Below are 23,392 nucleotides of genomic sequence, written 5' to 3'. Positions count from 1 at the left end.
ACCCTAACCCTAACCCTAACCCTAACCCTAACCCTAACCCTAACCCTAACCCTAACCCTAACCCTAACCCTAACCCTAACCCTAACCCTAACCCTAACCCTAACCCTAACCCTAACCCTAACCCTAACCCTAACCCTAACCCTAACCCTAACCCTAACCCTAACCCTAACCCTAACCCTAACCCTAACCCTAACCCTAACCCTAACCCTAACCCTAACCCTAACCCTAACCCTAACCCTAACCCTAACCCTAACCCTAACCCTAACCCTAACCCTAACCCTAACCCTAACCCTAACCCTAACCCTAACCCTAACCCTAACCCTAACCCTAACCCTAACCCTAACCCTAACCCTAACCCTAACCCTAACCCTAACCCTAACCCTAACCCTAACCCTAACCCTAACCCTAACCCTAACCCTAAGCTAAGCTGGGCTAAGCTGGGCTAAGCTGGGCTAAGCTGGGCTAAGCTGGGCTAAGCTGGGCTAAGCTGGGCTAAGCTGGGCTAAGCTGGGCTAAGCTGGGCTAAGCTGGGCTAAGCTGGGCTAAGCTGGGCTAAGCTGGGCGTGGTTTACGCATGCGCCCACGATGTGGGCGGCGCTTGCCCCGGGGTGGGGTGTGGTGACGTTGAGCAAGATCAACTGCCACAGGCACCCGCGGCCCTCCCATTTTTCGGGAGTGCTTCATTACTTATATGGAAATTGCATGTCTCTAAAATTGCGACTTTTAGGGTTTCGAATTCGGTTTTTCGTTTTCGCATACAAGTAACAATAAAGGGCGAGTAGATTATTGTACGTTCTGTTCGCTCGATCGTTTTCTATATTGTCTGATTTTGTGTGATTCTCCTGTTGTTTTTCTCTGTTTCTCGGCGTTTTCAAGGCGTTCGAAGGCGATTGCTGCTAAAAGAAAGCGTTTTTACATCGAAGGGGATGAAAGCTCGAGCGCGGTTTTGCTTTCCGCGGCGTTTCGAGGGCATTAGGCAGGAAAACGCGTTTTGTCCTTCGTTTTGGCGTTTCTGCCTCCTTACGTTAAGCTTCGCTGTTATTTTCCATTCGATTTCATGCCGCCGATTTGGTTTTTGAGGCGCGATTGTGGCGTAGAAACCGTTTCTTTGTCAGCGATTCCCTACGAGGGGCCTTACCCATGTGCGCGATCTTCGCTTTTTGGCGAGACGGGCGGTTTTTCGGGTGCGAAGGGGCTTTTCGCGCGGCGCGAAGACTTCGGCGGTGTTTATAGACCGCGCGGAGTACTTAGGCGAGGAGAGCGACAGCGTTTCTCTGCTTTTTCTGTTTTCGCGACGCGCAGGTGGTGCTTCCGTTTGATCGCGTCAATTTCGGCGTTTTCTTACCTTTAGCTTTGTTGCCGGCGCTGCGAAATAGGCCGTTGGGCTTCGTTTCTTCATTTCGAGGCGAAGATCCCAACGAGGGGCCTCATCTCCATTCGAGTACCCCATTGCGGGGCCCCACTTGCTAAAGGTGTTAGCGCGCTGCGTTCTTCGTCTTCGTCGACGTCTTCTTTCCGCTTTGGCTCCGTTTTTTGCTGCGCGTGATCACCTACAACACTGCGCGTGCTCATCGCTAAAAAGCGAAGGATGGCGAGGTTTTCTCCTTACGTTCTCAACGGCAGGTGTACGAAGAATGAATCGTTTGGACGTTTTCGTTACTCAGCGATGGATATAGAACGATTGTCGGCGTTTCGGGCGACGATTTTGCTCGCGAGCGACACGCGTCTCAGCGAAGCATTTCGTATTCGTTCTCGTGACGTCCCGAAGATTTATACACGCTGTACGTTGGAATTTTTCGCGAAAGGTGCGAAGTCGACTTGTTTGTGTGCATTTTAGGAGATCCTCGCGGCTGCTGCGGCTTTCAAGACGATTGTTTGACGTTAGACAAAAGCTTGGCATCACAACTTGAGGTAAGAACGAGCCACTAGCTAGGTCACCACGTCAATCTCGAAACGCCGACAAGCGCTATAAAGGACGATTGTATGTTTGTAGAGTACACATGCATAGGAAAAGAGAGATGTGTGACTGGGGTGAGCTGTACGCCGCCGCGCAAGCTGGCTGAAACAATACCGTAATAGTATTTATTTCCTTCTGCCTACTCTATTTTCTTACGAAAAACTTTCTTAAATAGGACCGGCACTATTGATACGAGAGCAGAGATAGACAAAAAAATGATAGAACGCGTCGATGCAATGTCTCCGGTCGTCGTCAATTGATAGAACGTTGTTCCAGCATGAACAAATAGAACAGATGGAGGAGCCACACCTCAAGTGAAGAAATTGAGATAAATAGAGAGACTATTGTTATATAATAGATAGATCATGTACCTATAAAAGTTCCAAAGAAAAATATGTTGAGGGGAATTCCGAGAACGGGTGAAGCAACGTTGATGAACCAATTCGGTAGAAAGGGAGTAATTCGTAAGAAAATCATGTAGCTCCATAGATCGTCTTTATGATTTTCAATCTGTTTTCTCCACGAACTGACTCTTCGTGGAAAATGCTTCTGAACTAATCCAACGCCAACAAGTGATGACAATCCAAAACAGAGTGAAGCTCCAATGGAAGAACACTAAAACAACAAGTCATTGACAGCCAGACAATAATTGTCAAGACGACTCAGACTTACCAAACAGACTAGAAAGAGAGCAAGAGGAAAGGAAAATAGAAATCCAGACATGATGCTGAGAAAAATTGATCCTGGAATAGCAAATGCTTGAAGGCTACATAAACAATTACAGGTACACGTCATCATCAAAAAAATCAATTCTCTAACGCTTACAAGATATAAGTGAAAAATACGGCTGCCATAACGGCACTGTAGTGAGACTCTCGATACTTGGACAAAAGTCGGCCCAGATTTTTCGCATCTTCCATATTACGTGGCAATTTTATAAATAGTCTTTGGTCACTACAGACAGTAGAACAAACGAAAGACCATTATCGTCGAAAAGGAGACTCGATATGATTGTTTACTCGTCGATTTCGGGAAAAGAAGACAAAACGGCTCCCATAACGATGAGGGAAAGGAAGAAAAGAGCGACAATGATCGCCAACGATCGCCATTTGCTTGCCTTTCCCACTTCTATGACATTCAATAACTTTTAGATAAACCCTGGAAGCATTTTCTACCTTTCGACGACTCTTCCAGAGCTTCTTGGCGAGGAGAACTCTTCATCTGTGTTTCTAAGCGTACGAGTCTATTACGTCATTCCCTGCGCCTGACGACACACACAGAACTGCGCGCGCGCACAAAACTTCCCTACTGGTCGCCGTCTGCATGTCGAGAAAAATTGTACGTACGGTAGTGTACGCTGAATGCGTCGACTCGTGAGGTTGAAGACGCGCTTTCTGTAGCAAATTTGCTGCCAGTGGTCAAAAGGAAGACGCGTTATCGGAAATCTAACGAGCGCCTCGGCGTTCATCGACCTTCAAGACGAAATTCACAAAGCAACAGGCATCGTACCATCTCGACAACAAAGTAGGAACGACAATTTCGGCTAACCCCTAACCCCCCGAATGTCTTCTTCAAAGTTTTGACGGGATTTCCGAAGAAGCGTTTGCATGGCGACGTCTTGAAACCACTCTCCGCTTTACGAATCCAATCGGGTGACTGTCTCATTGTCAACGAAGTCGATGACAACGAAACGGCTGGAAATGACGATCCCGTTGAAATAGTGACGACGAAAGAAGTTCCAGCTGCTAAAAAACGAGAAGATGATGATGGTCAAATGAAAAGAAAGTAAGAAAAAGTAGTATAGTGCCCATATAATCTCTATACTAGATCTCTATTAGAATTATCAAAGCTGATAATTCCTGTTTGTTTGGAAGCATAAGGTTTGATCAAGAATTACTCATTATTTATTTATTTATTTATTGCTTTGTCTAGTTTTGTTCTCGAAAATCATACGATGTCTCGAGCAGCGGAACTTCGTAGTTTAGCTGCAGATATCATTGCATCGGATCCCTTCACCTATAATGAAACGTTTCTTGGCCGACCAAATAAGGACTATTGTGAATGGATTCGAAAAAAGAACAGTTGGGGCGGTCAGTTAATTAATTAATTAATTAATGAAATTGTAGTACGGTACATTCACACAATGTCATATGTATCCCTAGGGACCCCAGAACTGATCGTCTTTAGTAATATGTACGAAACTGAAATTGACGTAGTAAACGTTCAAAACCTTAGAATTGACGAATTCGGTAAGAAAAATTGATGAAAAGTATCCCATTTCTATAGATCTTAGTATAGGAGAAAGAAAAGGTTACAAGAAACGAGTTTTTCTACTTCACGATGGAATTCATTTCGACGCTCTATACCTAACTCGCAATGGAAAGACTGTAACCGTTTTCTCAACCGACGAAGAGAAGGTGAAAGGACAAGCTCTATCTTTAGCTGGAGATCTCAACGACGTAAGAAGAGACGACATATTAAAAGTAGACATTTGGGGTTAGGTGGGATTTTAGGCTCGTCAGTACACTGATCTGCAAGGCAGACTTCTTTGCTTGGTCTGCAGCATGTCATTCAAAGGTCAAATGGCCGCCTATCGACATGGACAAGCAACGGGACATACAAATTTCAAAGAAACGTAAGCCAAACACACAGACACAGAACTAGGCTACTTTGACCTTTACCCCCCTCTTGTCCGCCGCCTCCGCCGCCGATAAGAATAGTATTTGCAGCAGTTTAGCCACGGCCTTGTACAGTGCCAATAATATAGCGAGAAACATAGTAGCAATTAGCAGGTAGACGTCGGTGTCCGTTCGCTCCCAATAGGATAACTTGAGAGTGGCAAATCCGTTCGTTTTGCGAATGAATGCATTCTCAATTTCTCTCGCACCCCGTTCTGCGCCGCCGGCGAGCTCTCGCAACCGATTCATCCTACGCACTTGCAAATTGTAGACGTTCCAATGATAAAGTAGAAAGTCGATTTTTTCACCCATTATCTCCTCCTCCTCCTCCTCTGTCGACGTCATCGTATCCACCCAATCGCCCACTCCACGTAGTTTCACTAGAACTGCATTAGCGTGACTCTCGCGGTACATTTGAGAGGGAATAATGAGCACGGGTTTTTGACAAGAAAAAGCTTCTGCTATGTCGACACTTTCTCCTCGAGTTACAAACAGTTTCGTTGAATTGTGACACAAAACAGAACGTCGTAGAATCGTCGTTCCATTAACAACTCGTAATCTTTTCACGTCAGTGACGTTGATTGGAAATCGTTGGCCAGTGACAAGAACGCGGACAGAGGCAGAAGCACGAAATATTCCGCGAACGATTGCACTAATAAAATCAGCATCTTCGTTTTCCATTGACACAAATACAACTGGCGCTCTTTCGTCGAGCCACTTCTCGACGTTTCTTCCCGTACGACGTGACACGCTCTCCTTCACTAGTGGAAATCCTATGATATCCACGTCGTCTTGAGGAAGAATTCCTCCTTCGACGAAATGAAATCCGTTGTAGAGACACAAAAGCGTCAAGTCGATCCATTGCTGGCTTTGAAGCCAATTGTATATTTTTTCAGTGGTCGATTCTGCTTGCTTTGGAGATAGGTGACGCCAATAGAAGGGATCTATTTGTGGTGTTGGAGGTAGAGTCGCTACTTTGACGTACATAGCAAAGGCGTCGCTGCTCGCGGCTCCGTCTCTATTTGAGTTGAGCTGAAATTCGGACGCGTCATCAAAGACCAAAATTGCCTTCTTTTCTCTCTCTGTAAAATCGCTCAATGATTTTTCATCTGATAAATGAATGAATTTGAATCCATAGTCGACAATCGTCTTTTTAAGCTTTAGGGTCGTTGCAAAGTAAACGCAATGACCCCGACGATTCATTTCCTGCGCCAAACTGAGAGCCACTTGAACGTGGGAATCATCTGGATATGGAAAAAAGAGAAACGTTTTAGAGGCAACAGTATCATCATCATCATTTGCTGCCACAGCAACAGTGACAAGCAAAATCGAGACTACGATGGCGATGGAGAAGTTGTGCATGGAAAAATTGAGTGGCGCTCCTCTACGAGTGCATCAACTATATATGGTAATTGTTTTCACGAGTTCTATTAATAATCCATTTCGCGGGCATCACGTGGGGATTAACTAGTGCGTCCGGAACCGACGACTGTATGTAGAAGGCGAGCCAAGGCCTGGTTTTACTATCTCATGCATTATGTCGTTATGGGTTATCTACTATTTTTTTAGTCTTTTGTGTGTAGGGGTCTTGTACTTATTTCAACGCACAGGGTAACGAAATGTTAGGAACCCAATACTAATAAATTATTCACAGAAGAAGAAGACCTAATCATTCACCAAAGAAGAAGAAGAAGAAGAAAACACAAGCGATGAAACAGTAGTCAAAGTCAAAGTTCTTCCTTTCCAGCAGCTAGCCTGTTCTGGTTTCCCGCACCGACTCCCTCTTCAGTAGAACGTTCTGGTGATGATGCTGTCGTCGTCGCCGCTACCACCACGTCATCATTCGTGTCTCTTCTCTGCCATTGCCATTCCTTGTTATCACGATGAAGAATTTCTAGCAGCCGGCTTCGTACAATTGCGCTGTACAATGCGTGCCTTCCATTTGCATGACGAAATACTACGTCACATCTCAGCAGATTGTCTATAGCAGCACTCTCGTCTCCCGTGTCAAAGTACTTAACCCTTTCGCTTTAAAAAATGGTTAAGAGAAACGGCTTCGTCATGTTGCAACAAGTATTTAACAATTCTCCATTCAACAGACTTATTGACCATGTTGGACGTTAAGAAGCACTCATCCACGTTCTCTTGCAAGCCAACTGCTTCTACAACGTGTTCGCTAACATCTTCTATAGATGATTCATGCGATTTTCTTATGTATTCCACCGCCTCCCATATGAGAATGAGGCGACCTCCTGTCACTTTCTCATAGACTTGACTAATATTATTGATTTTCATGTCAGTGCGGTCGGCAAGGGCTCGTCTCATTAGATCTTCAGCTTCATTTCGGCTAAGATCGTGAACCTCTTCAACTTTCATTCTTGAACCTGCACTATGATCTCGTAATCGAGAGATGAGCACTCCAGCTGAATCAACGAGAATAAAGCGAATGCCACCTCTTGAGTCTGCTTCATCTTTCATGACAACTTGAAGGGAATACAAATCGTCAAGGCCACTTTTAGAACTGAGTATTCGGTTCGCTTCGTCAATAATAAGAACAAATTTGTGACCAGCGTTTTCACGATAGTCTCTCGCTTTCGTCTTTATGACCCGATTCAACAAATTTATCGTATCTTCAAACGTGTGTGAAGGCGTCCAGTCGATATAAGACAACCAAGAAGAAGGAACCACCGAAGAAAAGAAATGGATAAAAAACATGTATTCTGATGGTAGATATATAGACCACCGAAAGCTTCTCGAAGTGTGTTGAACAGAGATGTTTTTTTTGTGGCATCAGGATGTCTGACGTAGACAACACCCTTGGCGCCGCCTTCCGCAGAATCTTGAAGAACATCTTGGATGAGAGATGACTTGCCACATCCGTGAGGACCAATGACGACGGTGTAAGACTTCTCACTGCCGCGAAGAATCTCTTGGCGAAAGCTTCTCATTTCGTCGCTTCGATTAGCATGATGAGCTCTTTCCCCCAGGCGCTCTCCGGTGAGAAGGACGCCATCGTCGATGGCGCTCCTTAGCCAATACCATTGACTCATTCCCAACAGTAGATACACAACAGCACACAGAAACACGAGAAATAGAAGAACTTTGAAACAAAAAACGTTGATTCGATTCCTTTCCGGAGAACGCATCAATTTGAGTCGAACCGGTTCGACTTGGAGTCGAAAGAGAATAGTGTCCGGGAACCGAGCCACGTACGCGAGCCCAAGCCCAAGGGTTTTGCGCAACGATATGCCGAGCAGCGTTCGCGTTCGGATTTTGGCAGCACGAAACTTGCCGATCATGGATCGTGCGAGCGATCTAACGGATGCATTTGCTGAGGTGAGCCGCAACCAGTTGCATGTGACGTCAAACCCTTGGCTCTCTAGGTGAAACTGGGAGGAACTACTTACAAGACGGACGTTTGTCGAAAGAATCTCAATCCAGTGTGGAATGGAGAATGCTTCGACTTCGACGTGAGCCGTCGATAAAAATAAAGACTCCTAACCTAACTCTATTGTACTTACAGATCGATGACGAAGAACTTCAAGACGAACCCCTACAAATAAGGTACGTACTCTAAAAAGAGACACTATGATACCATGGTCTATTGTAGAGTGATGGACTATGATACGATCAGTGCTCATGATGCAATTGGCCGAGTTCGTGAATCTCCAACCCTTTCCTCCCTCACCATAATTATATTTACACAAAAAGGTCTACATTGACTTGACTCCACTCGTATTGGACGACGGTCCCAAAGGAATATCCGGCTGGTATCCAATATTCGATACAATGCATGGAATCAGAGGCGAACTCAACGTTCAAATCCGAGTCAAATTTATTCAGGATGTCAACAAATTTCGACAATCATCATGCGGAGTTCGATTCTTCTCATGTAAAATAGCATTCGTTAATAATTCTCTTGTATTGCTTCATATACATGTTCTTATAGCTCTGAATCCACCTGAGATCTATCACTATTGTTCTCTATTTGGTTTTGTCGAAGAATTAGTTGTCAATGACGATCCTGAATACCAGGTCTCAATGCTGCTACTCTAACCCTCCTAATTACATATTAATGTCATCATTAGTGGATTGATAAAATACGAAAAGCGAGAGCTTCAAATGAAGCGCGTCAGGTCTTATTCTCTCGTCTCTCTGGTGCTCTGCAAAGACGAATAGGATTAAAAGTGTTAGAGGGAAAAGGAAACGCTGTTCTTGGGTAAGAAGAAGAATGAAGAAGATTAGATCAAAATAATTTTTCTTTAGTTATAGACAATGTTTTGATTTGGAAGGAGAATCCGGTATTGTTGTTCGAGGAATTGGAACAATTGCTTTCGTTGCTTACACAATGCCAAGTCCAGGACTTGGGGAACAGCAATCTCCTTTTTCATCAGCAGCAGCAGCATCAGCGTCACACGAATTGCTTCCAGTTGATCAGAGAATTCCATTGACTGCGTCATTGACAAGTGGCTCATCTCCCCTCAAATTTTCCCTTCCTCTTCAACGATCGTCTTTGCGAGGAGGAGGAGGAGGAGGAGGACGAAATAGAACAAAATCCATCACTTCAAATGATTCTATTGAATCAACGAGTCCTCCACACAAAGGTAGAGAGAGAGAGAGAAATCTAAGCAAGTCATCTCATTTTCTATTGAACAACACAGATGGAAGTGGCGTTGCTCCAACGACTGGCTCAAAGTCTGCTCTTCGAACTCAACTTTATTCTAAATATGCTCTTCCTTCGGTAAGAAATCATTTAGATCCAGACTGCTGACGGATATGTATTGTGTAGGAATTTCCTTTCTTTACCCTTTGTGCTTTTCCTCTTGGTGTACTCATCAATCTCGGTGGTTTAGTCTCTGCTCATTCGGTCAAGCTTCTAGATCGAATTAATAATCCCGGTCAGTGTGTGAAAAGTTGATCAATAAAAGTTGATTAATTTTGTGTGTGTGTGTGTGTGTGTAGATGAACCCGAGACAAGAGACGCCTGGTGGACCGAAATCCGCAGTGAAATTCGATCTCACGCACGAGCAATGGGCTGTAATTCGGTCGTCGGATACTCAGAGTGGACCAGCATCTGGTAAGTAGTAGGTACAGTACTTAGACGTGCCCACTGCCCAGCCCTGAGCCCTCCTCCTGCGCTGATCGTCCGTCCTCAGCTGACGACGCACTTTCCCGCGCGCGATGTTTCTCAACGGTAAACTGTAGCAACACACCGGCCCTACGTAATGACAATACCCGCGAATCGCCTTCGCATTCTTCGACTTGCTACCTACGAGTATGACAGAAAAGACGCCCGCCGCCGCCGCCACCGCCACCGCCACCGCCACCGCCACCAAGCAATCGTCACCCCCCGTTTCAACGGACGCCAATACACCAGTAACGACATCGGCTTCGACGACAATCGATCGTCAACGCTACTGTTCAGCATGTCGTGCCCACGGTCTTCTCATCCCTATCAAGGGTCACAAGCGCAATTGCAAGTATCATAAGTGCCCTTGTCCCAGTTGCATCCTCGTCGCCGAACGTCGTCGCGTTATGGCAGCGCAGATTGCTTTGCGTCGTCAACAGCCGACCGCCGCATCATCAGCTGATAACGTCTTTCAAGTCGGCGCCGTCGACGTAGACGTAGACGTAGACAAGAAAAAAAGCGAAAACGAAGGCAAAGTCGATCGAAAAATTAACGGTACACCCACTACACCCACTATTCAAAACGGGTTGCCACGTTGTGAGTGGCTGTTTTTGAATTTCTAGAGCATGCGTATAACGCTCCGCCGCCGACTGAACAACAGCTGACAACGACGACGACATTTCCCGCCGATCATCTGCCCAACGGAACTCCACTCACCGATGAAGAACGTCGAAATTCGATACACAACCGCCAATTGGCTTATCTACTTCAAAAATATTCCTGGTATCCTCTTATGACGATCAAATCCGTTCTCATATCGAGCGGCTATTCGACGGAAACGGCGTCACGCTACCTTGACAACCATTCATCATCGACTACGCGTTGTGGCTATCGTGATGAAACGGCTAGTATCAATCCATTAGAATCATCATATCTTCCTCCTCCTCCTCCTCCTCCTCCTCATCATCATCATCATCATCCCGGCTACGGTGTGCCTCCACAAATGTACGCTCTTCCACTTGGCTCTCACGGCGGCGGCGACGCTGCTGTTGTTCCGACGGCTAGCGATCAAGCTTCTCACTATGCTACCCCCACTACTTCTGAAAGGGAAACGTTCGCGTTCGAGAAGCGAAAGAACTAAACTCGTTCTCGCCATGACATCACATACGATCTTACTGATGATACCTTATGTTGCAAATAGCATAGTTTCTTGTATCTAATTATGTCCGTTTCTCTCATTGGTCGACTAGCCCATGACTGAATTCCCTCTACTACAGTACCTTGTATTTTCTTTTTCTAGCGACGAGCTTTGCGTTCTGTCGGCTCTAGGCACAGCAGCCAATCTCTATCTACCAGGATTACCATTGCCAAGTGAGTGCTATTTATTCTGGAAAACGTATAGATGCCTATCTAATTCTATTCCTCGGAAAAGGTTCCACTGTTCCACCAACATCTTCCGCCATCGAAGTCAAGGAGAGTAGTTCTGATGCAATCAAAGATCCGTAAGTGACCGTTCGGTCGATCATGTTTATCTGAGTCGTCACTTTTTTATAGAGTTGCGTCACAAATTGACGATTTTACCCTGAATAATCCCTTTGAAATTCCCTACTCCCCCACTTCACTACCCTTTCCCATAACACTAAAGAAATCGCCTCTCAATAAGTGAGTGAGCCATGCACCGGCCTAATAAAAAACGACGCTATTTTAAAATATTTAGAAAGAAATACGTACCGGAAGTTCTTCTTTCGACGACCGAAGTTCCTCCCAATGCCCAAGTAATGGGCTATGGTGGCTTCATTCAAGCAAGGTACACACCACGAAAAGACTTCATCATCATCTATAATCTCTCCCTGAGTCAGAATCTGTCGAAACAAGAAGAAAGACAAAGGAGAAAGTAACGCTGTTGCTGTTAGCGACGTAAAAAAAACGATCTAGAGCCGGCCACTCATTGATTTCCTTTCTCAATAGGCGCTCCCTTTTCTCCAACACGACGTTCACCGTCAACTTCTCAATAAACTCAAAGTGAAAGGAATGAATGCCGTTTTTGGACTTCGCATTCAAGTGACAGTTGGAGAAAGTTTGCTTGTTGCAATAGCAGTAAGTCGACGATACGAATACGAATAGGAATCCAATCATTCCCCCGGCATGTCGTCTATAGTCAGGAACTGCTGTCTATCTCGCCGCTCTTCCCAAACCCTCTTTACTAACCATGGGAAAGAAGGACGTGCGAGAACAAATCATTGAGTTAACTGAGAGGAATCGTGCTCTCTATAACCTCACCTCCTCTAGCACTGGCACGACAAGCGCCATCGCCGCCGCCGCCGCCGCCGCCACCGCCGTCGTTTCTCAGTCTGTATGTCCCTTCATTTCCTCAATAACATTCTCTTCTTTTATGATGACCCTCTAGGAGTCGGACAGCGATTCTGCCAACGATGACGGAGACGAAACGGGAGCGACGGCATCGTGGGATCATCGTCCGGAATTAGATTTGTCAGGAACGTCATCGAAACCCGCTCTCATAGCCGAAGTTTCTACAATTACAGTACATTCTATGTGTAATTTAATTTGATGGTGGCTTAGGTTGGCGATCAAGGAGAGGCAGATGCAGTATCTATTCTTAGCGATGTCTCACTTCCTAATGGTTCCTAACATTTTAGAGGAGAGAGAATTCTCAAGAATTGAGTTAGGGTTCTTTAGATCTTTTCTGCTGTAGTACTCAACTTGTACCGGGCATGGACGTTCGATACGGAACGAAAACGTCACAGGTCGTCGTCAAAAATTTCAAAAAAATTCTTCTTCACTGTCGAATATAGATGATAACAGTTGTTCAAAAGAAAACAATCTTGCATCCACAAGAATTTGCCGACGAACAATTCTCCAAGATTTTCAACGAAATTTTACAAGTTAGTTCTAAATCTAAGGTTGGGGGTTAGGGTTCCCTTCATTTTCTTTCTATAGCTCGTGTCCTTCAAACTCTCCAAATCGTTTCCTTGCTGTCTATGCAATTTAAGATTTGACTGCGATCTCCCAGACGAAGACGAAGTTCAGGTACTCACCGCTTATAGAATGACACTCATCTCGAAATTAATGAATTAATACAGCTCTGCGTAACTGGTGTCGTTCTAAGCGCTTCGAAATTAACACCGACAAAAAGAAAAGGTAGTTCATATATAGTTTCAATTGCTCTACTATCCGACGGCCGTGTAGCAAAAGAGTCAACTCCAGAAGATCTTCAGTTCACCTTAGAAGAAATAGGAGACCAAGCAATTCGAAGTAAGGGTCACCCTGATCCCTCCATGGCTATATAATATATCCGCCGCAGACAAAGAGGGGCTCCCTCTTCGTCACTTGCACAAGGTACAAAGCCTCCCCATACACGACATCTCGCTCTTAGTGTGATTCTCCTAGCCTCCTCCTACTCCTCCTCTAGTTCAAGTGACTTCAATGCCTTTTATTTCCGGTGCGAAAACGATTCGTTATCTTGGCAATACGAATCATTTTCTCATACGCGAGAGCACGTCAATTCGCGAGGCAAGACTCTTTCTACGCAACGATCATTGTCTCTCTGCATGAATCTATATATAGAACGGTGGTCTGAGTGCTTTTATGCAGCAATTTCTGACGGACGCACAAGCAATTGCTCGCGCTCACGTCGCCGCTATGGGAGGAAATGGACTCGTAACATACCGAATCAACGAATGCGTTCTCTTGGAAAATCCAATGAAAAATCAGGCAAGAGACATAGAGGACTTCTGTAGTAGTACTACAAGTTGAAGCGAATTCCTTCTAGGGTCAGTGTCTACTAAATATTAGTGGTGACGCCGTCGAAGTTGACTACGACGATGGAAGAAAAATGTCCTTTTCTGAACCCGAAACCGTTCATCATAAAGGCTTAGAAACTGCACTCTAGTCCAGTATATTCATCAATAACCCAAAGGTCAGTACTATACGAAATTGTTATTATTTGATTAAGAAAAGAACGAGAGCGTGGCTGCTGACGATCAAAAAGAAGATAGCGAACGTCGACTCATTAGAAGGGCGGCATGCCATATCAAAATCAAAAGTGAGATCATCTTTAAAAATTTCCTCAAATGTCGTCAGACTACAAAGTCCAGTCGTTTGATTCGTGCAATTCGGTATTCTCTCTTCCTTCTCGTTCACGAATAATTTCACGTGATAGCCATCAACTGTGCATGAGCTCGTCTTCTTCTTCGTGCAATTATAAAGCAAGAAGAGTGCATTGGCACTAAAGGGAGCAATCTTGCTCGCTTGAAAAATTCTCTCTTCGTCGAAATTGGAAGCTCGTAATGGCTTGGATGGTTTAAAAAGTCCAAGAAGACTTAGAAAAGGTAGAAGAGTTTCGGCGTGAGCAAACCTAATGTCATTATCATCAATTGGACAACGCTCAGTCAAATCAAAATTCAAATCACTCTACCTGAATATTCCTATTTTGCTCTTATTTCGCATCGTTTCATAGACATTCTTCAATAAGGGAGAGCTGATTTTCCAATTGATGTCATAACCGTAACTTCTCTTCCAAAAATTCTTCAATTCCAGCGCATAATTCACGATTCTCCAATCGTCGTCGCTAAACAATTGACACATTGGACTGCTACCACACTCATTCGTTTCCAATATACAAGCACGACTGAATAAACGAACGTCATCGACACTCAAAAGACTTTGATTCCGCCCTCCAGTCAATTGAACAGACAACCGCTTTGCCACTTTCTTCATTAGGGATCCCTCCCAATAAAACGTCTCTTCCACAAGTGCGCTACGATTCTTGGAAACAGATTGAATATACAGTGGACAGTCATCAAAAAAACGTAGTATCCTATTAACGTCTCTACTCCGAACAGCAATGGGTTCGACTCTCGTCGAACCAAGCGTTCCCCGACCCTCGAATAATCCCAGACCAAATGCACTTGCACTACGAAGAGTTCGTTCTTCGTCTGTGCTAACAAATTCATAATCTTTCGATATTGGATTAATTGAGAATAATTTGGGTAAGGAAGTGGCGATGCGTCGGCCTAGATTGTATTGTTCCTCTTCGCCGCGATTGTGCAAATGTTTTTCGCGATGTTCGGATAGCGTGGAGGGAAAATTCCACGTGGCCATTCGAGCTGACCAATGGGCGTCTAGCACGGGTAACCAACTCGTCAATTTGCGAGTGAGAAGTCTTAGAGACTTCATATCTCTTCTACTAGGGTATCGCGATCCGTGACGAAGAATTCCGTTCACTTGAATTGCTGTGCAGTTGCAAATCGAGTCCTTTTCTTCAAAGGCGACTCTCTTTGGCGGCTCGTACGGAGTCTTTGTGCTAAAGTCGAGTGGTAGGGATACAGGCACGAGGAAAAGGAGTCGAAAAATACACGCAATCATCGAGGGTCTATTTTACATACGGGGAATCAACGGAAGCATGGCTTTGCCGAAAGCTCAGGTTAGAGCGTCTTCTTGGCCTCCTGTCTCACTCTAGAGCGGGATTTTGTAGGTAAAAGCGGCTGTGAACGCACTCCAGAGCTTTAGCAAAGCTCGTACGACGGAGAAGGAGATAAAACTCGAAAGCGAAGAAGAGAAAATCCTTCTCATAGTCGCATTGAAGAGAATCCCAGCTTCATCGCCTAAACCAAAGCGAATGTAAGTAGATAGAATAAAAGGGGGGCCCCCTTTTTTCCCTTCTTCGTCTCTAGACCTCTTCTCCATTCTCTTTACGGCTGCGATCGTTCATCGGTCTGCCTTTTCACAAAAGACGGAGAAAAGTCGATTCGCGAACTATTCGACGTTCACGATATCGATCAAATTTCGGAAATAATTCCAGTGAAAAAAGTCAAGAAGGAATATTCATCGTACGAATCTCGACGTCGTCTTTGCGCTCAATTCGACTTATTTCTTGTCGACGATCGCGTATGGCATTGCATGCCAAGATTGCTAGGAAAACATTTCTACGAAAAGAAAAAGTCAGAAGAAAAAAAAGTTCTTAATTATTATTATTTACTATGAATTTATTTTAGACGACCTATTGCTGTGAATCTGCGCAAAAAAGACTTGAAACGAGAAATCGGATCAGCTGTAGATTCAACCTATTTATATGTTGGTCGTGGAGCTTGCAGGTAAGAAGACTTGTTGAACTTCTTTATTCTCTTTATTCTCTTCTCTTCTAGTTGCGTTCCTATTGCTTATGTATCAATGCCAGCTAAGCAGATTGTTGCAAATATCTGTCACGCTGCTTCCTCTCTATCTCAGCTTATACCACGTCATTGGTCCAATGTTTTATCAATCAACGTGAAAACAACGAGTTCAGCTGCTTTGCCTCTCTATTCCTCCTTACCAGATGCACCCAAAGTATTGAATGCTGACGAAGAAAGCGCCAATGTTATACTAGAAACCGATACGTCATCATCATCATCAGCTCCTCCTAGTAAACCGAAAAAGGGTAAAGGAACACCAAAGATTACGTTTGCGTAGACCCGACTGATTTAATTAACTACGTAATCCAATAACGTTTTGATCTTCGCTGTCATTTCGCACGTGCCACGTGAGCTCAGACGCCGCCGTGAAAGCTCGTGATCCGCGCGATTCAGCGAGGAACAGCAGCAGCGCGATCGACTTCGACACCATGAAGCTTCTTCTTATAGCAATGTTGGCTGTTTTATGCAGCAGAACATTGGCTAGTTCAGGTAAGGAAGCGTCTAGCTTCGACCCGGCTTCCTCCCCCGACTTTCCACGAATCTTGGCAAAGAGCCGAGCAAAGCTAAACACCGTTTAGCGGTTTCGATTTGTTTCTCTATCGATCCCCATCGTTCTGACGTATATGGAGAGAGCGATGGAGCACGTGTTAGAAGGCCGCGGGCTCCTTTTGGGAAACCACCGTCTTAGCAGCCTTTTCCCCTACAGAATTCAACGATGCTTGGACTGCAACGGGAACATATGCAACTAGCGAAGCTTTTGCGGTCGAATACGATCGTCAAACAAGCAACGTCATCGTTGTGGGACAAGCGGGGGCCCCTTCGAACACAACCGACGCATTTTGCGCCGTACACGACGCCCAACAAGGCGCGATGACGTGGACGAAGCGCATAACGAACGCAGAACGCGCAAATGGCGTTTCGTCGAACGGTGACGCCATTTACGTGGGTGGGGTTAGCGGGGGCGGGGCACGTCCATTCGCCGTCAAAATGAATAGCAGTGACGGATCAATTCTATGGAGATACGACGATCCGAGCGGAACGAAACGCACAGTGGAAAAAATCAAAATTTCGTCTGATAAAACCCTCGTTTTTTTGGTGGGCGGAGAAGTGAAAGGATCCAAAGCGTACATTGAGACTTTGCGTTGCGCTGACGGAAAACGAGTTTCTTACGGTTTACTTGGACTTACTGGTCCAATCATAGACATTGACGTCACTTCTAATGGAATTGTTATTGTGGCTGGAAACCAATTTATTGCTCGGATGAAATCCTCCAGTTTATCTTCAATTGATTGGAGTCAATCGCTCACTTCTGACTATACGATTATGGATGTGAGTGTGAGAAGCGGAAGTGTCTATGTGACTGGCATAAAGAGAGCAGCCAATCAAGACTTTGCCTTCTGGAAATCATTTTCGCTTTCCAGTGGAACGGAAATTGATTCCTATTCCGGTCTCGTTGGAACGGGACGCAACATCATGACTACTTCCGGTATCGATGGATCCGACGGCCCATTTCTTGTCGGCGAAGAAACCGGCTCTCGACTCTTTGTACACAAATACGAATTGAAAAGAGGCGGTGTTGTTCGACGCGATTTCAAAGGATCGTCGTCATTGCGCGGGGGATACGGGAGTTTAATCGAGACGAATGGACGTGCTGTTGCTCTGATACTCGCCGGAAGTGAAAGCAACTATGTCCTTTATAAAAAAGGTACATAAAGAAATAAAAATATATTTCTTATAGTATTTATTGGCTTTAGAATTGATTGATAATTGTACGGGATCGCCGTGTGGCGGAAAGACGAGCGAATGCGTGGACATGATTGACAATTTTTGGTGCAAATGCAAGCCGGGTTACAGCGGAAAATACTGCACTGATGACGTCAACGAATGCCTTCAAAATCCATGCAAAAACGGAGCAAAGTAATAAATCAATAACCTCTATTAATTAATTAATTAATGATATAAATTATTGATTTTAGATGTACGGATTTGATTGGAATGTTTTCGTGCGCGTGTCTCCCTGGATACACGGGTTCTACGTGTGACGTGAATATCAATGAGTGTCGTCCGTCGCCATGCGTTCACGGAAGTTGCAACGATTTGATTAACGACTATCATTGCGTCTGCAGTCCAGGTTGGGAGGGAAAGAACTGCGATTCAGATATGAATGAATGCAAGACAGCCAAGTAAAAAATATATAGTATTGATTTTTTATTATTATAATTTCTTCTCTCTAGTTGTGGCCAGGGTGTGTGTAAAGATGAGCTAAACGGTTACACGTGTCAATGTTTGGCTGGTTTCATGGGATCACACTGTGACGTCAATATTGACGAATGTGCTTCAAATCCATGCATCAATGGGTGAGAGGAGAAGTAGAGAATCACATCTAGACACTCTCTCTCTCTTTTCCTTTTATAGGGGTACTTGTGTGGATGACGTCAATGGTTATCGATGCGTTTGTCCCAAGGGAACAAGTCTCCCCAATTGCGTGGACACAACAGATGACTGTGCAACGGGACCCTGCTACAATGGAGCCCAATGTCTAGACAGAGTCGACTCAGTCGAATGCACATGCACCAAAGGTAAACAGAAGAAAGTAGATTAAATATAAATATTATTTATTTTAATTAATTAATAGGTTTCACTGGCAAATTCTGCGAAGCAATCGTCGACTCTTGCTCCAATCATCCGTGCCAGAACGGTGGCACATGTAGCAATTTAGTAAGTGGCGTCTACTGCAAATGTCCTAGCGGAATCAAAGGATCCCGGTTAGTCCTATAGATTATATGGGGGACACTACACTTTACATCACGTCTCTTCTAGTTGTGAGACAGTGCTTGACTTCTGCGATCCGTCTCCCTGTCAGAACGACGCTAAATGCGTCAATCGCCCTGAGAAAGGGCAGTACGAATGCGTCTGCTCTCAGCTCTACTACACGGGTCTCCACTGCGAAAACGTGGATGCAGTAGCCGCGTCTCAAATAGAAATCAACGAAAATAACGCAGATTCAATCGCTTCAGCTATAAATCAAATAACAAGGAAACCCCTCAACAGTCAAACAGTCACAAGCGTATCAAGTAAGACTCCCCAAAGAATACATATAATTATTTATTAATTTTTTTCCTAGTGACTGTTGCTAATCTTATTCGTTTTGGTGATTTGAGCGACGAAGCGGTTGACGATACATTTGACGTTGTTGATTCCATCGTGGGAACGTCACGTGACGTTCTTGACGACTCACAAACCGATTCAAATTCGTCCGCACAACTCTCACACGTCTTGGAAACGTTCGGCGAAAACGTTCTAGAAAAAAGTGGCAGCGATCAAATTAGAGTATCAAAGTAAGTATTTTGGGAAGATCTCAAAATAATTCAATTTTTTCTCCTTTTTTATATATAGAAAAAATATTGCGTTGAAATCAGAACTTTGGAAGGAGATGCCAAGTCGCGATTTGCACTATACACTCACTGGAGAACGAGACTTGGATTTGCAACAAGACGAGAAATTTTCCTCCTCTTGGCTTGCCCTATTGAAAATCGATCGACGACTACTCGATTCAAAACCAGTCATCTTAAACGCAATTGGAATGAGAGACGAGAGTCTTTTTCGAGGAAAATTGTCTGAAAAAACGAAAATCGTTTCACCGGTAAATTATTTGGGTCTGGGTCCCTAATAAAAATGAAAATGTTAAGGCACCACGTGACAATATAATCGAGGATTGCTTCATTTGTCAAATTTTATTTAGATTCTATCTATTAAAATGAACACGGACGGTGCGAAAATGAAGGAATTTCCCGTTCGCTTTTCGATGCGTCACTCGAAATTGACCAATTCCTCAGCATTGAATCCCCGTTGCGTCTGGTGGAATTACACGGCTCTGGAGAACCAAGGAAACTGGTCAGATAAAGGTAAGAAAAAAGCGTCATCGCGTACGTAGGAGACATAAAACGAGATTTATTTATAGGCTGCACTTCGCACACGCCCACCGGCGCGCGCTACACGAACTGCACATGTGTACACACGACAAACTTCGCTATTCTCGTCGATATCGATTCGGCGATGGGCGACACGATATCGAACGATCACGACGACGTTTTATCGATCGTCAGCCTGATCGGTTGCATCGCATCGCTCGTCTGCATCGGATTGACGATTTTCGTCATTCTCTGCTTCAAAATGCTGCGCGACAATCAAGCCATGCAAATATTATTGAATCTATGCATCGCTCTTTTCATTGGCTTGCTCTTTTTCGTGATCGGGAACGAGAGCTATACGCACGTGGCATTTTGCCGCGCTTCGGCCATTCTCGTTCATTATTTCATTCTTAGTGCGCAGATGTGGTGAGTTGCTACACTAGACACTAAAACCGAATACTAAATTAATATATATAGGATGCTCATGGCTGCTGTCAATTTCTACTTGAATCTAGTCAAAGTCTTTGGGCAGAGATCAAAGAGGCTCGTCTGGAAATATGCCATTATTGCTTGGGGTACTAATAATGAATTTATGACGTCATCTTTTAATTTTTTTTTCTATAGGCACTCCTTTGCTTTTTGTCTTGCCCGGAATTATTACTGAACAGGTCACAGAGTCAAGTGTCTATATACGAGACAATGGAGCGTAAGTATTACATACATACATACATACATACATACATAATATATAAAAATATTATTAATCTTTTTCTCTTTAGTTGTTGGCTCAATGGGATTGGTTGGTTTATGGGCGCCTTCCTTGCTCCCATTCTCCTCATTGTCGTCATCAACTGGTTCGTCTTTGGCATGGTTGCCAAGGCGATCAAAAACTCTCAATCCGGGCGCGAAGACAAGAGCACGTGAGACCCAGTAACCCGTATGTAAATAATTATTTATTTTTTCCCCTCTCTCAAGTTTGGCGTACAAGCTCAAAATCGCGATCGCTGTCGCTCAAGTACTCGGTCTCACGTGGGTTTTCGCCGCTTTCACGTTTCTCGACGCTCGCGTCGTTTTCAGCTATCTTTTCGCCATTTTCGCGAGTCTCCAAGGCTTCTTCATCTTTCTCTTCAACGTCGCAATGAATCGCGAGATTCGCGGCCTTCTGCGCACGGCGCGCAAACGCGGCATTCGTCACGTGGTCGGAAAATCGAAAGACGAACTGGAGAAAGCGTACGCTAACTCGGAAGTGGGAAGCGCGTGCGATTCTCTTTCTCCGACGGGAGATTATCAATTCGGCTACGTCCAGCAGCCGCGTAGATCGTTCTGGGCTCGCTTTTTCAGTCGTCGACCTCGCGATGCGACTTCTTCTACGGGATCGTCTCTTTCGACGTCTTTGCCTTCATCGTCGCTTGGACAGAACGGGGAACGTATCAATTTGAGTCGAACCGGTTCGACTTCGAGTCGAAAGAGTCTAATCAGCACGTCGTCGCGATCAAAAACGGTGAAAAAGGAAAAGCAGACGATCGGATATCCGGGAGCCGATGACGTCATTCTTGTGACCAAGACCACTGACGTCTTTTCCGATTTGCCCTATGCCAAAGTGAACACGGCTTTTTACGAGTCGAAGAAGGAGCACGTGTAACCAATTATCATCGTCATCATCTCACTTGCCATCATCAGGTTTACTACTATCTCATGTATTATATCGTTATGGATTATCTACTATGGATGTTTGACTAACTCTCTATTTTTCTAGTCTTTTTTGTGTGTAGGGGTATTTTACTTATTTCAACGCACGGGGTAGCGAAATATTAGGAACCCAATACCAATAAATCATTCACAGAAGAAGAAGAAGAAGAAGAAGAAGAAGACCTAACTAATCATTCACCATGCAAACAGTCAAAGTCACAGTTCTTCTTTCCCAGCTTCCCTCTTGTCGTCATCCGTACGAACGACCTCTTCAGTACTAGACGATTTTTCAGCAGCAGCAGCATCTCTTTTCCGGCTATAACGACCGTTGAGAATGTCTTGGAGTGAACTTCTTACAATAGCACTGTACAATGAGAAATCTCCATCCACGTGACGAAATATGATGTCACACTTGATCAGATTCTCAACAGCGGGACGCACGTCTTTGGGTGCAACGGTAAATGTCGCAACCTCTTTCAGGTGAAAGCGAATCTCTTGATAGTAGGCTTTGTCATACAGCATCAAATATTTCACAATTTCCCAATGTATAGACCCATTGACGACGTCAGTCAATGAACATTTATCCAGTTTCTCTTGCAAGCCAACTGCTTCTCCAACGTGTCTGCTAACATCTTCTGTGGATGATTTGTGCGAATCTCTTATGTACTCCACCGCCTCCCATATGAGAATGAGACGACCTCCCGTCACTTTTTCATATACTTGACTGATATTGATTTTCATGTCAGTGCGGTCGGCAAGGGCTCGTCCCATTAGATCTTCAGCTGCATCTCGGTTAAGATCCTGAATCTCTTCAACGTCCATTCTAGAGCATGCACTCTTTTCTCGTAATCGAGAGACGAGCACTCCAGCTGAATCAACGAGAATAAAGTGAATGCCACCCATGATATCTGCCGCACGTTTCATATGCCGTTGGAGGGAATGCAAGTCCTTCAAACCAGTTTTGCTATGAAGAATCCGATTCGCTTCGTCGATAATGAGAACAAATCTGTGACCAGCGTTTTTAAAATAGTCTCTTGCTTTCGTCTCTATGACCTCATTCAACAAAATTATCGTATCTTCAAACGTGTTTGAAGGCGTCCAGTCGATATAAGACAACCAAGAAGAAAGATGCGAAGAAAAGGAATTGATAAACGTGTATTCTGATGGTAGATATAGACCACCGAAAGCTTCCCGAAGTCTGTCGAACAGAGATGATTCTTCTGTGTCATCAGGATGTTTGACGTAGACAACACCCTTGGCGCCGCCTTCCGCAGAATCTTGAAGAACATCTTGGATGAGAGTTGACTTGCCACATCCGTGAGGGCCAATGACGACGGTATAAGAGTCCCTACTGCCGCGAAGAATGTTTTGGCGAAAGCTTCTCATTTCGTCGCTTCGATTAACACGATGATCTCTTCTCTCCAGGCGCTCTCCACTGGGAAAGACGCCATCGTTGATGGCGCTCCTTAGCGAATACCATTGGCTGAGTCCGTACAGTGGACACACAAGACACTGCACCGCGAGATACAGAAGAGCGTAAAAGATAACAACAAAGAGACAGGTCAGAGGTAGCCTCGCGTGCGCCAGGCCCTTCTCCTCCCCGGGTTTATCCGGGAGCAGAGGAGAAGGGCCTGGCGCACGCGAGGCTAGGTCAGAGGAGCGGGCATCGTGCTGCACGTGTCAGACGGCAGACGCGTCGCGTGCGTTAACCTGAACCCCCCAACGCCCAACGATCGTCCCTTTTCCTTCTTTCTCGCCTTTATGCGCTGCGCTGGTATAACGATTTGCAAAGGATTTTATTTTTAGGGTAATATAGTCGTTTCGTTCTTTCAGCAGCT

General features: G+C 44.7%; 7 protein-coding genes and 2 long non-coding RNA genes across 11 annotated transcripts; 6 read left to right on the top strand and 3 right to left on the bottom strand.

Moving 5' to 3' along the window:
* Positions 1 to 654: 654 nt before the first annotated feature.
* Positions 655 to 1,544, bottom strand: LOC136191007 (uncharacterized). 2 transcript variants are annotated; one of them, XR_010670703.1, is made up of 2 exons: positions 1,025 to 1,544; positions 655 to 896 (listed from the first exon to the last, which is right to left on the bottom strand). It is a non-coding gene; the product is annotated as an uncharacterized lncRNA (long non-coding RNA). The 2 variants fall into 2 exon arrangements; XR_010670702.1 differs by having other exon boundaries at positions 655 to 893.
* LOC136191006 (uncharacterized) lies at positions 1,454 to 2,364 on the top strand. 2 transcript variants are annotated; one of them, XR_010670701.1, is made up of 5 exons: positions 1,454 to 1,623; positions 1,677 to 1,781; positions 1,838 to 1,911; positions 1,994 to 2,072; positions 2,133 to 2,364. It is a non-coding gene; the product is annotated as an uncharacterized lncRNA (long non-coding RNA). The 2 variants fall into 2 exon arrangements; XR_010670700.1 differs by having other exon boundaries at positions 1,460 to 1,781.
* LOC136191001 (transmembrane protein 41B-like) lies at positions 1,920 to 3,230 on the bottom strand. Its single transcript, XM_065979292.1, has 7 exons — positions 3,133 to 3,230; positions 2,977 to 3,085; positions 2,783 to 2,911; positions 2,630 to 2,723; positions 2,329 to 2,572; positions 2,114 to 2,266; positions 1,920 to 2,059 (listed from the first exon to the last, which is right to left on the bottom strand). Exons 1-7 carry the CDS (start codon positions 3,176 to 3,178, stop codon positions 1,935 to 1,937), a joined length of 900 nt encoding a protein of 299 aa, XP_065835364.1. The 5' UTR covers positions 3,179 to 3,230; the 3' UTR covers positions 1,920 to 1,934.
* Positions 3,231 to 3,238: 8 nt separating this feature from the next.
* Positions 3,239 to 6,284, top strand: LOC136191000 (ubiquitin thioesterase OTU1-like). Its single transcript, XM_065979291.1, has 8 exons — positions 3,239 to 3,295; positions 3,358 to 3,481; positions 3,535 to 3,742; positions 3,796 to 3,837; positions 3,890 to 4,047; positions 4,120 to 4,206; positions 4,256 to 4,416; positions 4,471 to 6,284. The coding sequence occupies exons 1-8, from the start codon at positions 3,281 to 3,283 to the stop codon at positions 4,594 to 4,596; spliced, it is 921 nt and encodes a 306-aa protein (XP_065835363.1). The 5' UTR covers positions 3,239 to 3,280; the 3' UTR covers positions 4,597 to 6,284.
* A 1,529-nt stretch (positions 6,285 to 7,813) lies between these two features.
* Positions 7,814 to 15,167, top strand: LOC136190983 (C2 domain-containing protein 5-like). The gene is made up of 30 exons (XM_065979272.1): positions 7,814 to 7,971; positions 8,019 to 8,105; positions 8,159 to 8,199; positions 8,246 to 8,291; positions 8,347 to 8,527; positions 8,585 to 8,670; positions 8,724 to 8,854; positions 8,902 to 9,239; positions 9,297 to 9,376; positions 9,425 to 9,533; positions 9,598 to 9,712; positions 11,064 to 11,134; positions 11,196 to 11,265; positions 11,318 to 11,425; positions 11,481 to 11,570; positions 11,623 to 11,680; positions 11,732 to 11,860; positions 11,922 to 12,116; positions 12,171 to 12,290; positions 12,344 to 12,404; positions 12,461 to 12,528; positions 12,577 to 12,666; positions 12,722 to 12,811; positions 12,865 to 12,922; positions 12,971 to 13,036; positions 13,086 to 13,120; positions 13,172 to 13,294; positions 13,349 to 13,495; positions 13,554 to 14,913; positions 14,974 to 15,167. The coding sequence occupies exons 1-29, from the start codon at positions 7,882 to 7,884 to the stop codon at positions 13,671 to 13,673; spliced, it is 3,003 nt and encodes a 1,000-aa protein (XP_065835344.1). The 5' UTR covers positions 7,814 to 7,881; the 3' UTR covers positions 13,674 to 14,913; positions 14,974 to 15,167.
* Positions 9,750 to 11,033, top strand: LOC136190999 (doublesex- and mab-3-related transcription factor 2-like). Its single transcript, XM_065979290.1, has 2 exons — positions 9,750 to 10,318; positions 10,387 to 11,033. Exons 1-2 carry the CDS (start codon positions 9,913 to 9,915, stop codon positions 10,902 to 10,904), a joined length of 924 nt encoding a protein of 307 aa, XP_065835362.1. The 5' UTR covers positions 9,750 to 9,912; the 3' UTR covers positions 10,905 to 11,033.
* Positions 13,604 to 15,342, bottom strand: LOC136190990 (multiple inositol polyphosphate phosphatase 1-like). The gene is made up of 2 exons (XM_065979281.1): positions 14,199 to 15,342; positions 13,604 to 14,138 (listed from the first exon to the last, which is right to left on the bottom strand). The coding sequence occupies exons 1-2, from the start codon at positions 15,146 to 15,148 to the stop codon at positions 13,724 to 13,726; spliced, it is 1,365 nt and encodes a 454-aa protein (XP_065835353.1). The 5' UTR covers positions 15,149 to 15,342; the 3' UTR covers positions 13,604 to 13,723.
* Positions 15,186 to 16,231, top strand: LOC136190924 (ribosomal L1 domain-containing protein 1-like). The gene is made up of 5 exons (XM_065979218.1): positions 15,186 to 15,206; positions 15,258 to 15,403; positions 15,457 to 15,723; positions 15,778 to 15,876; positions 15,928 to 16,231. Exons 1-5 carry the CDS (start codon positions 15,186 to 15,188, stop codon positions 16,229 to 16,231), a joined length of 837 nt encoding a protein of 278 aa, XP_065835290.1.
* A 51-nt stretch (positions 16,232 to 16,282) lies between these two features.
* Positions 16,283 to 21,674, top strand: LOC136190982 (uncharacterized). The gene is made up of 16 exons (XM_065979271.1): positions 16,283 to 16,443; positions 16,661 to 17,659; positions 17,709 to 17,871; positions 17,931 to 18,137; positions 18,189 to 18,311; positions 18,370 to 18,533; positions 18,590 to 18,719; positions 18,775 to 19,028; positions 19,079 to 19,292; positions 19,351 to 19,597; positions 19,697 to 19,859; positions 19,916 to 20,291; positions 20,343 to 20,440; positions 20,490 to 20,571; positions 20,645 to 20,785; positions 20,841 to 21,674. Exons 1-16 carry the CDS (start codon positions 16,383 to 16,385, stop codon positions 21,505 to 21,507), a joined length of 4,089 nt encoding a protein of 1,362 aa, XP_065835343.1. The 5' UTR covers positions 16,283 to 16,382; the 3' UTR covers positions 21,508 to 21,674.
* Positions 21,675 to 23,392: the final 1,718 nt, after the last annotated feature.

Source organism: Oscarella lobularis, chromosome 9 (assembly GCF_947507565.1).
Source record: "Oscarella lobularis chromosome 9, ooOscLobu1.1, whole genome shotgun sequence".
Lineage (NCBI taxonomy): Eukaryota > Metazoa > Porifera > Homoscleromorpha > Homosclerophorida > Oscarellidae > Oscarella > Oscarella lobularis.
This window is presented reverse-complemented; position numbering and strand designations above follow the sequence as displayed.

What these genes read in the sequence shown, in the direction of transcription:
- LOC136190982 (XM_065979271.1), top strand. Translation starts at nt 16,383, where the DNA reads ATGAAGCTTCTTCTTATAGCAATGTTGGCTGTTTTATGCAGCAGAACA. An exon ending in ATATGCCATTATTGCTTGGG is followed by an intron (nt 20,441 to 20,489) that starts GTACTAATAATG and finishes TTTTTTCTATAG; the next exon opens with GCACTCCTTTGCTTTTTGTC. An exon ending in GGGCGCGAAGACAAGAGCAC is followed by an intron (nt 20,786 to 20,840) that starts GTGAGACCCAGT and finishes CCCTCTCTCAAG; the next exon opens with TTTGGCGTACAAGCTCAAAA.
- LOC136190924 (XM_065979218.1), top strand. Translation starts at nt 15,186, where the DNA reads ATGGCTTTGCCGAAAGCTCAG. An exon ending in TGGCTTTGCCGAAAGCTCAG is followed by an intron (nt 15,207 to 15,257) that starts GTTAGAGCGTCT and finishes GGGATTTTGTAG; the next exon opens with GTAAAAGCGGCTGTGAACGC. An exon ending in TCGCCTAAACCAAAGCGAAT is followed by an intron (nt 15,404 to 15,456) that starts GTAAGTAGATAG and finishes CTTCGTCTCTAG; the next exon opens with ACCTCTTCTCCATTCTCTTT.
- LOC136191000 (XM_065979291.1), top strand. An exon ending in GATGGTCAAATGAAAAGAAA is followed by an intron (nt 3,743 to 3,795) that starts GTAAGAAAAAGT and finishes GATCTCTATTAG; the next exon opens with AATTATCAAAGCTGATAATT. An exon ending in AAAAAAGAACAGTTGGGGCG is followed by an intron (nt 4,048 to 4,119) that starts GTCAGTTAATTA and finishes ATGTATCCCTAG; the next exon opens with GGACCCCAGAACTGATCGTC.
- LOC136190999 (XM_065979290.1), top strand. Translation starts at nt 9,913, where the DNA reads ATGACAGAAAAGACGCCCGCCGCCGCCGCCACCGCCACCGCCACCGCC. An exon ending in AGTCGATCGAAAAATTAACG is followed by an intron (nt 10,319 to 10,386) that starts GTACACCCACTA and finishes TTGAATTTCTAG; the next exon opens with AGCATGCGTATAACGCTCCG.
- LOC136190983 (XM_065979272.1), top strand. Translation starts at nt 7,882, where the DNA reads ATGCCGAGCAGCGTTCGCGTTCGGATTTTGGCAGCACGAAACTTGCCG. An exon ending in TAACGGATGCATTTGCTGAG is followed by an intron (nt 7,972 to 8,018) that starts GTGAGCCGCAAC and finishes TTGGCTCTCTAG; the next exon opens with GTGAAACTGGGAGGAACTAC. An exon ending in AGATCGAATTAATAATCCCG is followed by an intron (nt 9,534 to 9,597) that starts GTCAGTGTGTGA and finishes GTGTGTGTGTAG; the next exon opens with ATGAACCCGAGACAAGAGAC.
- LOC136190990 (XM_065979281.1), bottom strand. Translation starts at nt 15,148, where the DNA reads ATGATTGCGTGTATTTTTCGACTCCTTTTCCTCGTGCCTGTATCCCTA. An exon ending in AGCAAAATAGGAATATTCAG is followed by an intron (nt 14,139 to 14,198) that starts GTAGAGTGATTT and finishes TAATGACATTAG; the next exon opens with GTTTGCTCACGCCGAAACTC.
- LOC136191001 (XM_065979292.1), bottom strand. Translation starts at nt 3,178, where the DNA reads ATGAAGAGTTCTCCTCGCCAAGAAGCTCTGGAAGAGTCGTCGAAAG. An exon ending in CTCTCTTTCTAGTCTGTTTG is followed by an intron (nt 2,573 to 2,629) that starts GTAAGTCTGAGT and finishes TTGTTGTTTTAG; the next exon opens with TGTTCTTCCATTGGAGCTTC. An exon ending in TTTCTTTGGAACTTTTATAG is followed by an intron (nt 2,267 to 2,328) that starts GTACATGATCTA and finishes TCTTCACTTGAG; the next exon opens with GTGTGGCTCCTCCATCTGTT.